General features: G+C 41.0%; 1 protein-coding gene across 1 annotated transcript; it reads left to right on the top strand.

The window, feature by feature from the left end:
* Nucleotides 1–1,873: 1,873 nt before the first annotated feature.
* On the top strand, nt 1,874–10,249 carry slc16a1a (solute carrier family 16 member 1a). The gene is made up of 5 exons (XM_088309052.1): nt 1,874–1,935; nt 4,945–5,216; nt 7,096–7,239; nt 8,123–8,896; nt 9,778–10,249. Exons 2-5 carry the CDS (start codon nt 5,000–5,002, stop codon nt 9,999–10,001), a joined length of 1,359 nt encoding a protein of 452 aa, XP_088165178.1. The 5' UTR covers nt 1,874–1,935; nt 4,945–4,999; the 3' UTR covers nt 10,002–10,249.
* The last annotated feature ends 2,078 nt before the right edge of the window (nt 10,250–12,327 follow it).

Raw genomic sequence — 12,327 nt, 5'->3', positions numbered from 1 at the left:
TGGCCCGTTGGAAACAAAGGAGCCACTGAACACGACAGTACAGCAGGAGCACCCAACGCTCCAGGTTATGGAACGCTACGTTTGCGACCAGGTTACGGAGCCAAATAAGAAAAAAAAAGTTTGCTTTGAATTAAGTATCACTTTGAAAATAAAGTGCAGCACCCCAAAAAAGCCAAAAATTGGAGTGATATCTACTTAAAAAACGACAAGCATTTTCACTCAGAAATTCAACAAAGCAATGACCAAAACAATATTGCCAACTAGAATGAAAAACCCACTTTGGGTTTTATGATATCCCTGGCTTCTTGAGGAGAAACAAGCACAAGGCTAATTCCAACAACTGCATTAATTGAAATGATGAGCTATATTTTTAAGATGTTTTTCCTCAGTCGCTGGAAATATTGCTTACATGGCACAAGAAAGGTTGGGGAACACTACACAACAGGTAAATGCATGGAATTCATGAAGCTATCCATTTTGTTTGGCTTACCCTGTTCAGGTTCTCAGGTAAACTGGAGTCTATTCAGTAAGGCTATATGGTGGGCTGGTCTGGTTGCCAGTCAATCATAGACAATTTAATGCAAACAGTAAAACACACTACATCCTATAATACAAGACATGACATGTTTGAAATTGAGTCACAGGGGGGAAACGTTCCAACAAGGAGGCATCCTGAGATGTGATGAAGCCTTCCTTCCAGACTTTTACAGTATGGCTAAAAGCAATTATGCCGATGAAGTGAGCAGGTACTGGACCAATCCGCATCATGTAAGAGCGTCGTTGTCGTTCTTGCCTCTAAGGGATTGAATCCAGAGACAGAGATGAAGGCTCATCTTGTTTTCTATAATCCAAGTTCCTTTCTGATTTAAAGATCAAACTGGTGTGTGGCATGAATATGGACATGAACTTATTCTTCTATAAGAGGTATACAGAATAAGATAAGATCCAAACTGGAGAAATGCAATTGTTAGAGCAGTACAGTGTCACACACCACACAGCAGATGGTTGAAATACAAAAAGAACGCGAATACATATACATTCTCATTTGACGATTTATTGGGGTTTGTTTTTTTAATATAATATAAATTAATGTTCTTTTATACAGTGGTGTCAGATTAAAAAAAAAAAAAATAAACGGGCTTTGATTCCATGGATAAATTTGTTGGTTGGACAAGTGCCTCTTGGTGAGATTTAGCAAGCATTTAGATATGAGGTTAGTGCACTGAACATGCTCAGAAGTGTTTAAGTGATTTTAGAGCACCAAAAATGGGTTGGCAGCGCTGACCCTCCAAACAAAGAGAAGACATGCTTCATGAAGATAAGATTTCACTTTTCCAAAACCTGATACAGACTCACAGGGAAGGAAATGCCCGACCAGAGCTGACCTATGAAGTGTTAAAAATGACGCCGATTAACAATATCTGTTGTTGGACGGTCACCACTTCTAATATTTAGAACCGGATAAATCAGCCAATAGTGGAAGTTAGTGTGACAGAAAGCATCTTATCTCTTAGAGTGCAGACATGATTGGATTTCCTTATAGGTCAAACATGCCATAGGGCTCGGCCGTGAATGAGCGTGTCCTCGGCACATGACGGAGGGGTGGGGAAAGCATTGTAAGGCCATGGCACGAATAAGAGGTGACCCAAACTCCCTTGCACCACACTGTCCAAGTTTCATCTGGGCACTGAATGGACTCTAAACTTTGAGGTTATCTAGGAACCCAGAAACGAATGATGTTCGAGGCAGAATTGCCCCCAGCGAGGTTTATTGCTGTCAGGCTGGATGTAAACTGACAGATCACTTTTGGAGCGTCTGAGAAACATATGCGGTGTATTCCTTTCGCTACATAGTCAAGTAGTCTCCTCCATGATCTACATTGACGTGTCCCGCTGAGCTTATCTGGCCCCGTTTTGAGAGCGCCTGCCAGCCGAGGTAAGATGCTTCCCACTTTAAACTCTAGCCATGTATGCTTTCAAAATTCTCGATGTTGTACGTGGCCTCCTAGATTTGGCATTTGTGAAACTTGTTTGTCAAGCTTGTGGCAACACATAAAAGTAAGTGAAGATCTGATTTCCTTATGCAAATATTTAATACTCATCTATTTTCAATGAGACAAAGCCACTCGATTAGCAGTTACGAGTCGCAAGAGGCCCAAAGCGCTGCTGCAGGGAAAATGAATGAAATTGCTCAAAGCATCGCAAAGCTTCCCGTTCATCTAATGATTTTACAGTGGTTTCAGTGGGGATTCTTAACAAGTTAGTGGTTGTACAAAGCTAATCATGAATGGCAAATGAAAAATATCAGCCTCTTTGGAGGATTTGTTGTCATTGGGATGTTGTATCAAGGCTATTTTTAATGTCAATCCAACTCAACAGCTCTTATCTCAACATTAAACTTAAATTAAGTTAGCAATGTCTAACGAGCGAGTAATGTATACATTTGGCTGTAATGCGCACTCCCACTGAGTCTCTGCAGAGCCCCCCACCAGCTAGATGCCTTGTGCTGGTATTTGTTTTTAAAAGACACAAAAGCCACCCACTGCACATTTCAGGGGCATTAACGTCTGCCCGTCGCTGTTCATTTATTGACTTTAATTTTCACCAATTTGGTTTAGGACTTGGCAAACAATCCTTTTACATAAAACGTGGCTTTTCTTTTTCATTATCTCAGTGCTTTTGCCCCTTTATCTGGAGTCTTGTCTATGATTACCATGTTGTCCATTTATCATCTGCAGTCAGCTGCTGAATTTTTCATCCTTTAAACGCGAGCACATAACATCCCCCCCTATTCCCACATGGATGTGTGGCGACTATTTCTAGACAGTGAAGATTTGGTTAGCAAAGTTGGATATACAACGGACGGAAAGGGGAATCCAAAAATGCACTCCATTCACCAAAGCTAGCCCCTTTTTAGAGTTATACAGCTTGCAGAAAAAATCAATGATTCTCAAACACTGTGCCGTGAGATCTCATTTCCTTTAACTGGTCCGACAATTATTTAATTACTCCACAAAAATATATTTGTGTTTGGCTGTCCCTACCAGCAAAATATCGTGACAGGCCAATAATTGAAATCGCATGTGTCAAACTCAAGGCCCAAGGGCCACATCTTGCCCGCAACCTCATTTCATGTGGCCCGCAAGAGGCAAATCATGTGTGTCCACTTCCTGTTCCGGGCACATTTTCTTCATTTTTAACAACATTGAGATATGAGAAGTTGACATTTATGTGTTACCAACCCTCCCTTTTTAAAATAAATTGAAGATTTGTTGAACAAACAATTACTTCACCGGCTTCTGAGTCAAAACTGGCTTTTCATCAATTTGTTGTGTGTATTTGATAACGTAAGGTGATCATGCATTAAATGGGTTCACAGTCATGGCGGCCCCCTGAGTGAAAGCATAACTACGATGTGACTCATCCACAAAAATGAGTTTGACACCCCAGATCTAAATGCTCTTCCACTAGATGGCAGGAGGTACAATTCACCCGTTGCATGCGTACAACTGACAAATAGCAGCTTTGTCTTCAACTAAACATGCTGACATTTTACACCAAGTTCATCAATTTGGAAGGAAATAAAAAGCTGTCCTATGCCTTGGCTTAATCAAGGTTGGGAAACACTGACATAAGTTACATCGATACATTAAAGACTAACAGAGTACATAGTACTGTATTGTGGAAAAACCATTGTGCAGAAATATATATTCTCATCCTGTTAAAAAATAAAGTTGACATCAATAAACGATTGTGCTTTGTCTAGTCAATCCATCCATCCAAAAATGAATGACATAAGGAGGAAGTGATAACTCCACTATTTATGTATACCAGGTGGCATCTAAGGTGTGTATGAATGTTGTAAATAAGAACTCATGTCAGTTTATCGCCCATTTCTTCACCCGTTCAATTCAGGAGGCACATTTACAGCTGCATAGCAGCAGCCAAAATCCCAGCTCAATAACAAAAGTTCTTTAACACATTAAATATTTACTCCTCACTGCGCAGAAGTGGCCTACCCAATACTTTTGTAAGAAACGGTCTTTCACAAGAGTATTCGTCAACCAAATCAAGTACAAACCGGCGAAAGAAAAAGGTGCACTTCACAGTGCTGGGGGCTAAGCAGCAGTGTGAATTCCTCGTGTTCTTGCTCTGATCGATTCTCTCTCCGAGTGGCCTCCCCAGCGTAAACAACAAGGTAAGTTGTTTGACTCTGCACATGGACTCTTATTCATCACGACTTAAGCGAGACTGCTGGAGATCAGCAGGTGGGAGCGCATGCAGAGCCAAGCTAGCTCCTAAATAGTGTCCTCAATTTTGCACCCTGTTGTCCAGTTAACAAAATGTTTAGGATGTGATCGACTCGAAGCGCTCGGAGGCGCACTTTGGTCATGGGGGGCTACTGGCTTTTGTGCTCATGTTGATTTTAAGCTGTAGAAAAAGCACGAGCGTCCCCTCCACTGCAGCGTTGAAGTGGAATCTGACAAAAAAATTCCCTGGCTCAAGTTGTGGGAAGATTAATGATATTTATGGATCGACAAAGGTAATTGTCAAGTTCAATTTGGCGGTTTGGTGATACCTCCCCTAATGAAAATAACATAAATGCTTTTACTGTCATGATGGTTTGCACTCCCCCTCAAAGCACGTTTCCTTCAGCGATGCTAAAATAAAAAAAAAAAAATTAAAAAAAGGGGTTAAAGGTGTAATAGTAATTCTTGTTCTTTAGAGTAGTTTAATAAAAGCACATCACAGAAATGACACAGGGACTCCTTGGAAGTTTTTAAATTGAAAAAATTGCATACATTTAATGGAAACATAGCCTTCTTATCAATGAGTGACGAAAAAAATATGTTTCACGATTATGACACAAAATCCGATTGTGCGGAAAAATGAAGGTGTAGGAAATGCTAATAAATAAATGTGTGTTTTATCCTTTTCAGAAAAGGTTCTCCTGTCTGCACCGCATATAGAGAAACAGAAACCAACCCTTGCTTGTCAAAATGGCACCGGCCGTCGGAGGTCCAGTCGGCTACACCCCCCCAGAGGGCGGCTGGGGATGGATGGTGGTGATTGGGGCCTTCATCTCTATTGGCTTCTCTTACGCGTTCCCAAAGTCTATCACTGTCTTCTTCAAGGAAATTGAAATGATTTTCAACGTTACCAGCAGCCAGGTCTCCTGGATCTCCTCCATCATGTTAGCGGTCACGTACGGAGGAGGTAACTATATACTCAAATATGGGATCCTTCAACGGACACTGTAACAGTGGGTTTGTTTCAGATTAAATATATTTATGTTTTCCCAATTTGTATATCAATATATTGATTTAACACCACAGTCAGCTTCCTAACTACTCATTTCTGACTGCAAAACAACTTCATAATGAAATGTGTATGTCTTAAAAGTTTGCTTAAACTACTTTAAAGACTCTGAAGAAATTACGCTTTGAAGACTCTAAATTGTCTTTGAGGTTCACAAAACATGACCGTTGGGTGATTTTGACTTGATGGATTGATTTGTACAGATCCTGAATGTGTTTCTTTAGAAGTGAGGCCACTTTGATGAGATGAATGAAAACATGTTGGCAGGTGATGATCGGGCTCGGAATAAACATGCAGCTATCTGCTGCAGACTGAAAAAGAGTGGCTCTTCTCATTATCCCAATGCGAGATAAACCGCTAAATCGGATGATACAGAACCATTTTGGCCATCTCTGGAACATATTTCCTTTGTGTGGCAAACTGATATGAAGCTGAAAACTATTTCAAGTGAAAAGGGTATTAGGAAAGTGCAAACAATTTAAAGTTAGTTGCTCTATGAATGCATTCCTTGGCCTCATCCATTATACATTCTGCTATTTAGGTCAACAATAGCTCATTTCATGACCTAAGTGAAATTACATATCCATCTTAATCCCCCATTCCTCATTACATCAGCAAGCAGGATGTTTTAAAATCAATGAATCAAAGCTGCTTATCGTACGGCGACACGTTCCACCGAGAGCCCGACTGACACCGTCAATTATTGCAAATGTTTTGATGTAAATATACACAGCTGACAGCAAGTGGCACATTGGAAATTGAAAGTTAGCAGGGAAGTGTGTTTGCCGGCATTGCGACGCTGATGCTTTGCCTGCTAAGTATTCACCGCACGACAGTGGGACGAGTTCATTAAGCGACTGTTGCCTACTCCTGTACTCCCTCCATTTTTGATCCATTACCTTCATAATATTCCGCACCGGTTCGTATCCAACCTTTTTATCCCGGGCAGCTCTCCCTGCGGACCTGCCAGGAAAGAACTCATTGATAGCTCGGAGACGGCCTGCATTACAATTTAAAGACCCTTTGTCTCGCGTGGCGCTGGCAAATGAGTTTGGACAATCTCTAAACAAAAACTGTCAGTTTCTATTTCGATGGACTGGGCAGTGTGGGGATTTGGCAAGAAGGTGCTCTTCCTCGTGGGCCCTCATCGACACTCAGCCCTGTTAGAGCCCACATACCATACGGAAATCTGAATTGCATGTAAAGCCGAATTAACTGTTCTCGGGGTTCATATTTGGAGCCGAGAGCAGTAGGTTTCCTACCACTGCTTTACAGATTCCTCGCATGGCTGCAGAACCAAACGCTTGTGGCTTAGTTACACTTTTAATCACGAGTTTGAATAGTCTTGTGGTAAAGATTTGCTGATATTGTAGTGCCACACGCTGTGTCCACAACCTCCATCCACACTTTCACGCAATAAGACACTCAGGCCTGAACTTCCAATCATCTTTCAAATGCGTTGAGAGTCAATTTAAGGAGATTCCACAAACAAATTACATCTGTCCATGTGTATGCATCTCCAAGCCAAATAAATGATTATTTCATTACAGCTCTCACAGTTTTTCTGACAGATCCTATTATTAATGGAATGAAAACACATCTACTGCAGTGCACCACTGACAAAAATGATGCACAAGCTGTTGTGCGTTATCTGGGCCTCAGATGTAGTTCTGTGGCTCTCTAGTGGGCAAAAAAGAAATTGCACTCACATCCAACCCAACCCAATACAGTCATCGTTTGTGTGTGTTTATATGTGTGGTTGTTTATTTATTCTCAGGTCCTATCAGCAGCATCCTGGTGAATAAATACGGCAGTCGTCCTGTTATGATGCTGGGAGGATGTCTTTCCGGATTGGGTCTTGTTGCTGCCTCTTTCTGCAACTCTGTCCAAGCACTATATTTTTGCATCGGTGTAGTGGGAGGTACTGTACTTTGGTACTATTTTTTAATCACCAATCATGCCCTTTTCTGCCATCTAGTGTTCTGAAACTGCAATAGGTTGTCCAAATGCTGTCTCTTTGGGAGACCTTAGGCCTGGGGTAGTGAACTCCAGTTCCTGGAGAGCTATATCCTGCTTGTTTTAGCTCACTCCTTATTCAAAAAACACCTGATTCAAGCGATCAGCGCATCAGCATGCTCTGTAGAAGCCTGAAACGATCCTGATTATTTGAATCAGGTGTGTTTGGAGTAGGGAAAGAGCTAAAACAGGTAGGATATGGCTCTCCAGGAACCGGAGTTCCCTACCCCCTGCCTTAGGCGGTTTCCCATAATTTAAAATGGTTCCCGTGTTTTAACATGTCTCTGGCAATGATCAAGAACGGTAGCACCTAAACAAACATTTACTCTCTTGCTGGAATTGGTCCATTTTGAGGGCGAGGCCCTGTCTCATGCAAGTGAGCAACTCATCGCATATAAAGAGATGTCAAGTGGCAGAGCTAAGGGCATTGCGATGAGGTAAATGGCTTGTACTTGTGGAAGTAGAGCCAAGATTGTGTAAGAAATAGTAAAAATGTCTGTAAAGCCCAAAAAAGTCATTTTCACCGAGGAGGCGTGACTTTGCTCACTCGCACTATAACTCACACATGTATTCAGAAAATGGAAAATATTTGCTTTATCCAGCTTCTAAATCATTTGTGGAGAAATAATTATCGAAATTGCGACGACATAATTTGAAAATTTTAGAATGGCTCGCTCACATGGTTGCGCAGGGCCTCCAAAGATGCAGCTTTTTGGAAACACCATTAAAAAAGTAAGCTTTCCATAATATGTCCCATTTGAATAATTCTATTTGTGACTGTGTTTTAGGATTGGGATTGTCCTTCAACCTAAACCCCGCCCTCACTATGATTGGGAAATACTTCTACAAAAGGCGGCCCATTGCCAACGGCATTGCCATGGCTGGTAGTCCAGTCTTCCTTTCCACACTGGCACCTCTCAACACATGGTTCTACGACCGCTTTGGCTGGAGAGGAAGCTTCCTCATTCTGGGCGGTCTGTTGCTCAACTGCTGCGTTGCCGGTTCCCTTATGCGACCCATTGGACCGAAGCCCAAGCCAGTGGAGAAGACGACGGAGCGGAGAACCTGCTCGCAAATCATGAACAGCTTTCTCGACCTGTCTTTGTTCAAGCACCGTGGCTTCTTGCTTTATATTTCGGGCAATATTATCATGTTCTTTGGCCTTTTTGCTCCGTTGGTGTTCTTGAGTAATTTTGCAAAGAGCAAAGACATCCCGAAAGAGAAAGCAGCGTTCCTGCTGTCTGTCCTGGCGTTCGTTGACATGGTCGCCAGGCCATCGATGGGCATTGTGGCCAACACCAAATGGGTTCGGCCCAGGATCCAGTACTTCTTTGCCGCCTCTGTGCTATACAATGGCGTGTGTCACGTCTTTGCCCCGAGGTCAGTCGACTACAAAGGCTTTGTGATTTACGCCATGTTCTTTGGTTTTGCTTTTGGCTGGCTGAGCTCCGTATTGTTCGAGACCCTGATGGACCTGGTGGGAGCACAACGCTTCTCCAGTGCTGTTGGCCTGGTCACTATCATTGAATGTGGTCCTGTGTTGCTGGGGCCCCCTTTGCTAGGTAACCGACTCAGTTGCAAACACTACAGTGGAACCTCCACAGTCGAACACTATCTGAACTGTTGTTCTTAATTCGAAACATAATTTTTTTTTTCCAACAGGAAATAATTTGAAGTGTATTAATTTATTCTCTCTCTTTAAACTGTCACCATCATTTAATCAATATTAACAGTAGAGGGACTGGTTTAAGTGACTAACACCAGATAAATCATCTACACTGTAGATTCTACAGTGAACTGCCGTTTATCGCGAGAGTTGCATTCCAGATTCACCCATCATAATGTACAACTGTATATTATTATTTGTTCATAGTTTTATCTTTCCCACATATTTAAAACTCATTTAGATTTATTCAAACACTTGACAACGTAAGTGTATTTCAAATCCCCCCAAACAAATGCCAAGTACTTAAAAGAGAGAAATAAAATATCAAATACTGTGCATGTAGTGTCTCCATGTGCTTTTGGCATGTGACATCAATGAGTCTTCGTGTCAGCATCCGGGTGAGTGCTGTGGTTAACAGTAGCTTTTGCGTGAGCATGCTTATTGTATTAATTAGTTCTACTGTTTTAGGTGCTACATGACTGGCTAAAAATGTGAAAAAACTTGTCAGTTTTTTTTTTTGGGGGGGTGACCTTTCTTTAGTCATGTTAATATGAGTAATTCCATTAATTTCTTCAATGTAACTGATATCACATGTGCTCAACATCCAGACTCTGTTCTGTCCCAGTAAGTTTCATTTATGTTTCTATGGTCATCACAACTTTGATTGTACTCTAAATTGTCCCGACTTTGGCAGCGTTTGACTGTGGAGGTTTCACACAACACTGTGCTGTGGACTGCTGTAATTAAATCACAACCTTATTGTTTTGCTCCTCACAGGGAAGTTCAAAGACATCTATCATGACTACAAGTATACATACCAGGGCTGTGGGATCCTCCTCATCGTCTCTAGTTTCTTCCTCTTCATGGGCATGGGCCTCAACTATCGGCTGCTGAGGAAAGAGAAGGAAGAGGAGGAGCGCATGGCCAGAGTGGGTGATCATAAATCCTACAGAGACAATGCAGCTAAGGTGGTAGAGTCCCGGAACACAGACACTGTCTAAGTGTTTCGGTCGCATTTGAAGTCACATAGTTTCAAGTTTCAAGACGTTGAGAAAAACCTGAAAACATGCTGCCTCATATCGGACAAATCTATGGTTAGCATACAATTTTATTATTGTACCATATGTGCTTAACTGGAAAATATTTAAAAGCTACAATTGGTTTATTACTCATCATTTTAAAATAGTGACTTTTATCGTGTCTGGTTGCAATAACCCCTTTAATTCACTATTTACAAAGCTTCAATACATGTTACTCACATTCCACATACATACTATGCTGCTTTCGCCAGCTCTGATAATGTAGTCATGCAGAGTGTGCAGCACAGGGCTTTAAGAAATGTATTTAATTCACATTCTCTGTAAAAGCGCATAATTATCCGATTTGTATCATTATGTGTAGCACACAATGTTATTTTACAGTTTTTTTTCTTTATGGAAAATGTTTTGTAATGAGGGTATGCAGACCTCATTGCGTCTTGTTGTACAAGGAAACGTACAAATGACAGAATGAGTCGCTTCACAAAACTCATGTATTGTATTCGCACTCAACGAGGAACTTTGCAATGTCCCAACTGTTGTTTTTTTTTTTTTTGCTTCACGTAAATAAATAGAAAAGCACAACAATGTTTGACTCGTATATTAATATCTTGCCTCATAATTACTGACTGGTTGAAGGCTTGGAAAAATTGCAATTCCCCCAGAAATAATATGTTAATGTTGTGAAAGCACATAATTATTTGTGGATTTGTTATTTGCTTTATAGTAACAATCCCTGCATGGTAATATGCCACCTGAATGGACGGTTAGTGAATTGGCGCCAAGACATCATAGCGTTTCTGCTAGGGCGGGTGTTCGGATATGGCCCAGGCCCGCCTGTCTCGAATTTTGCATGTACAACATGTTCTACATGTGAAGGTTTTGTCTCTGTTCTACGGCTTCCTCACACATTCCAGATCATACACGTTAACTTCAGTGAAGACTCTAAATACACCAATTTCAATATAAGTGTTGTCTATATGTGCCTTATATTGTATGTGATTGGCTGCCGATCAGAGTGTACCGCGCCTCTCGCCTTTATATATATACATATATATATATACATATATATCGGAGTTGTGTGTGAACATACTTTATTGTTTTAGCAAATAATCATTTGAAAAAAAGCTGGGACACAATCATGTTTACAACAGGGTTACATCACCTTTTCTTTTAACAACATTCTCTAAAGCGTGAAGCTTAGTAGGTGGAATTGTTTTCCATTCTTGCTTCAGCTGTTCAAAGGTCTGCGGTCACCCATGTTGTAGTTTTATTTCCATAATGTGCCACACATTTTCATTTTGAGGCAGGTCTGGAGTGCTGGCAAGGCAGGTCTATTACCCGAACCGTTACTACAAAGCCATGCTGTTGCCGAATGTGGTTTTGGCATTGTCCTGCTGAAATAAGCAAGGAGCGTCAATGAAAAAGAGCACACATGGATGACAGCATATGTGTTTCTCCAAACCTTTCTCCAACCTTTCAGCATTACTGCTGCCTTTGCAGATGTGTAAGTTACCAATGCCATTGGCTCTAACACATCCCAATACCATCACATATGCTGGTTTATGAACATTGTATCCATCAGCGTCCCGGTGGTTCTTTTCCTCTTTGGCCCGGAGGACACAACTTAAACAATTTCCAAAAATTACTTGAAATTTGGGCTTGTCGGACAACAGAACAATTGTCCACATTGCATCATCTTAGATGAGGTCAGGCCCAGAGAAGCCGGAATGTCTGCGCAATTCAGGGAAGCGCCTTTCATACCCAATCATGGCACCTGCCGGCTCACAATTACCCTGTTCACCTATGTGTTTGATGAGCATTACTCAACTTTCTCATTCTTTTTTCCCACCTGTCCCAGCTTTATTGGAACAAAATTTAATGATTATAAAAAATAAAGGCTATCAGTGTCTTTTTAATGAGGTCAATTAAATAGTGGTTGAACATGATTAACAAATCATTGAATTCTGTTCTAATTTGTTTAACACAACATCACAACTTCATTATAATTTAGTTCGTGGGGAAAAACGTAGAGAGAGAGCGAGAGGGACACACGCACAGAGAGAGAGAGTATTCAGTTGTTGTGAATTGTGAAATGTTCAATTACATTTAATAATTAGGTAATCAACTACAATTCAGGTAATTCTACAGTTTTTAATTTTAATCGTTAATCGTAGTCGTAAGTGGGCTCGTTTTTATTTATTTATTTATTTTTGTTTTATCAAACGTTAATATGACGTCACCATTTTGTATAATTACGCACAGGCGGTTCCAGTTTAACAGCGACAAC

The sequence above is a fragment of the Idiotropiscis lumnitzeri genome, chromosome 11 (genome assembly GCF_059441095.1).
Source record: "Idiotropiscis lumnitzeri isolate Australia: NSW breed Sydney's pygmy pipehorse chromosome 11, RoL_Ilum_1.0, whole genome shotgun sequence".
NCBI lineage: Eukaryota > Metazoa > Chordata > Actinopteri > Syngnathiformes > Syngnathidae > Idiotropiscis > Idiotropiscis lumnitzeri.
Note: the sequence above shows the minus strand (reverse complement) of the source record. Positions and strands in the feature narration are given on the sequence as shown.

Bases quoted from the DNA above. Each gene is read 5' to 3' on its own strand.
- slc16a1a (XM_088309052.1), top strand. From the start codon at position 5,000: ATGGCACCGGCCGTCGGAGGTCCAGTCGGCTACACCCCCCCAGAGGGC. The intron at 5,217-7,095 runs GTAACTATATAC...ATTTATTCTCAG, and splicing joins AGCGGTCACGTACGGAGGAG to GTCCTATCAGCAGCATCCTG. The intron at 7,240-8,122 runs GTACTGTACTTT...ACTGTGTTTTAG, and splicing joins TTGCATCGGTGTAGTGGGAG to GATTGGGATTGTCCTTCAAC.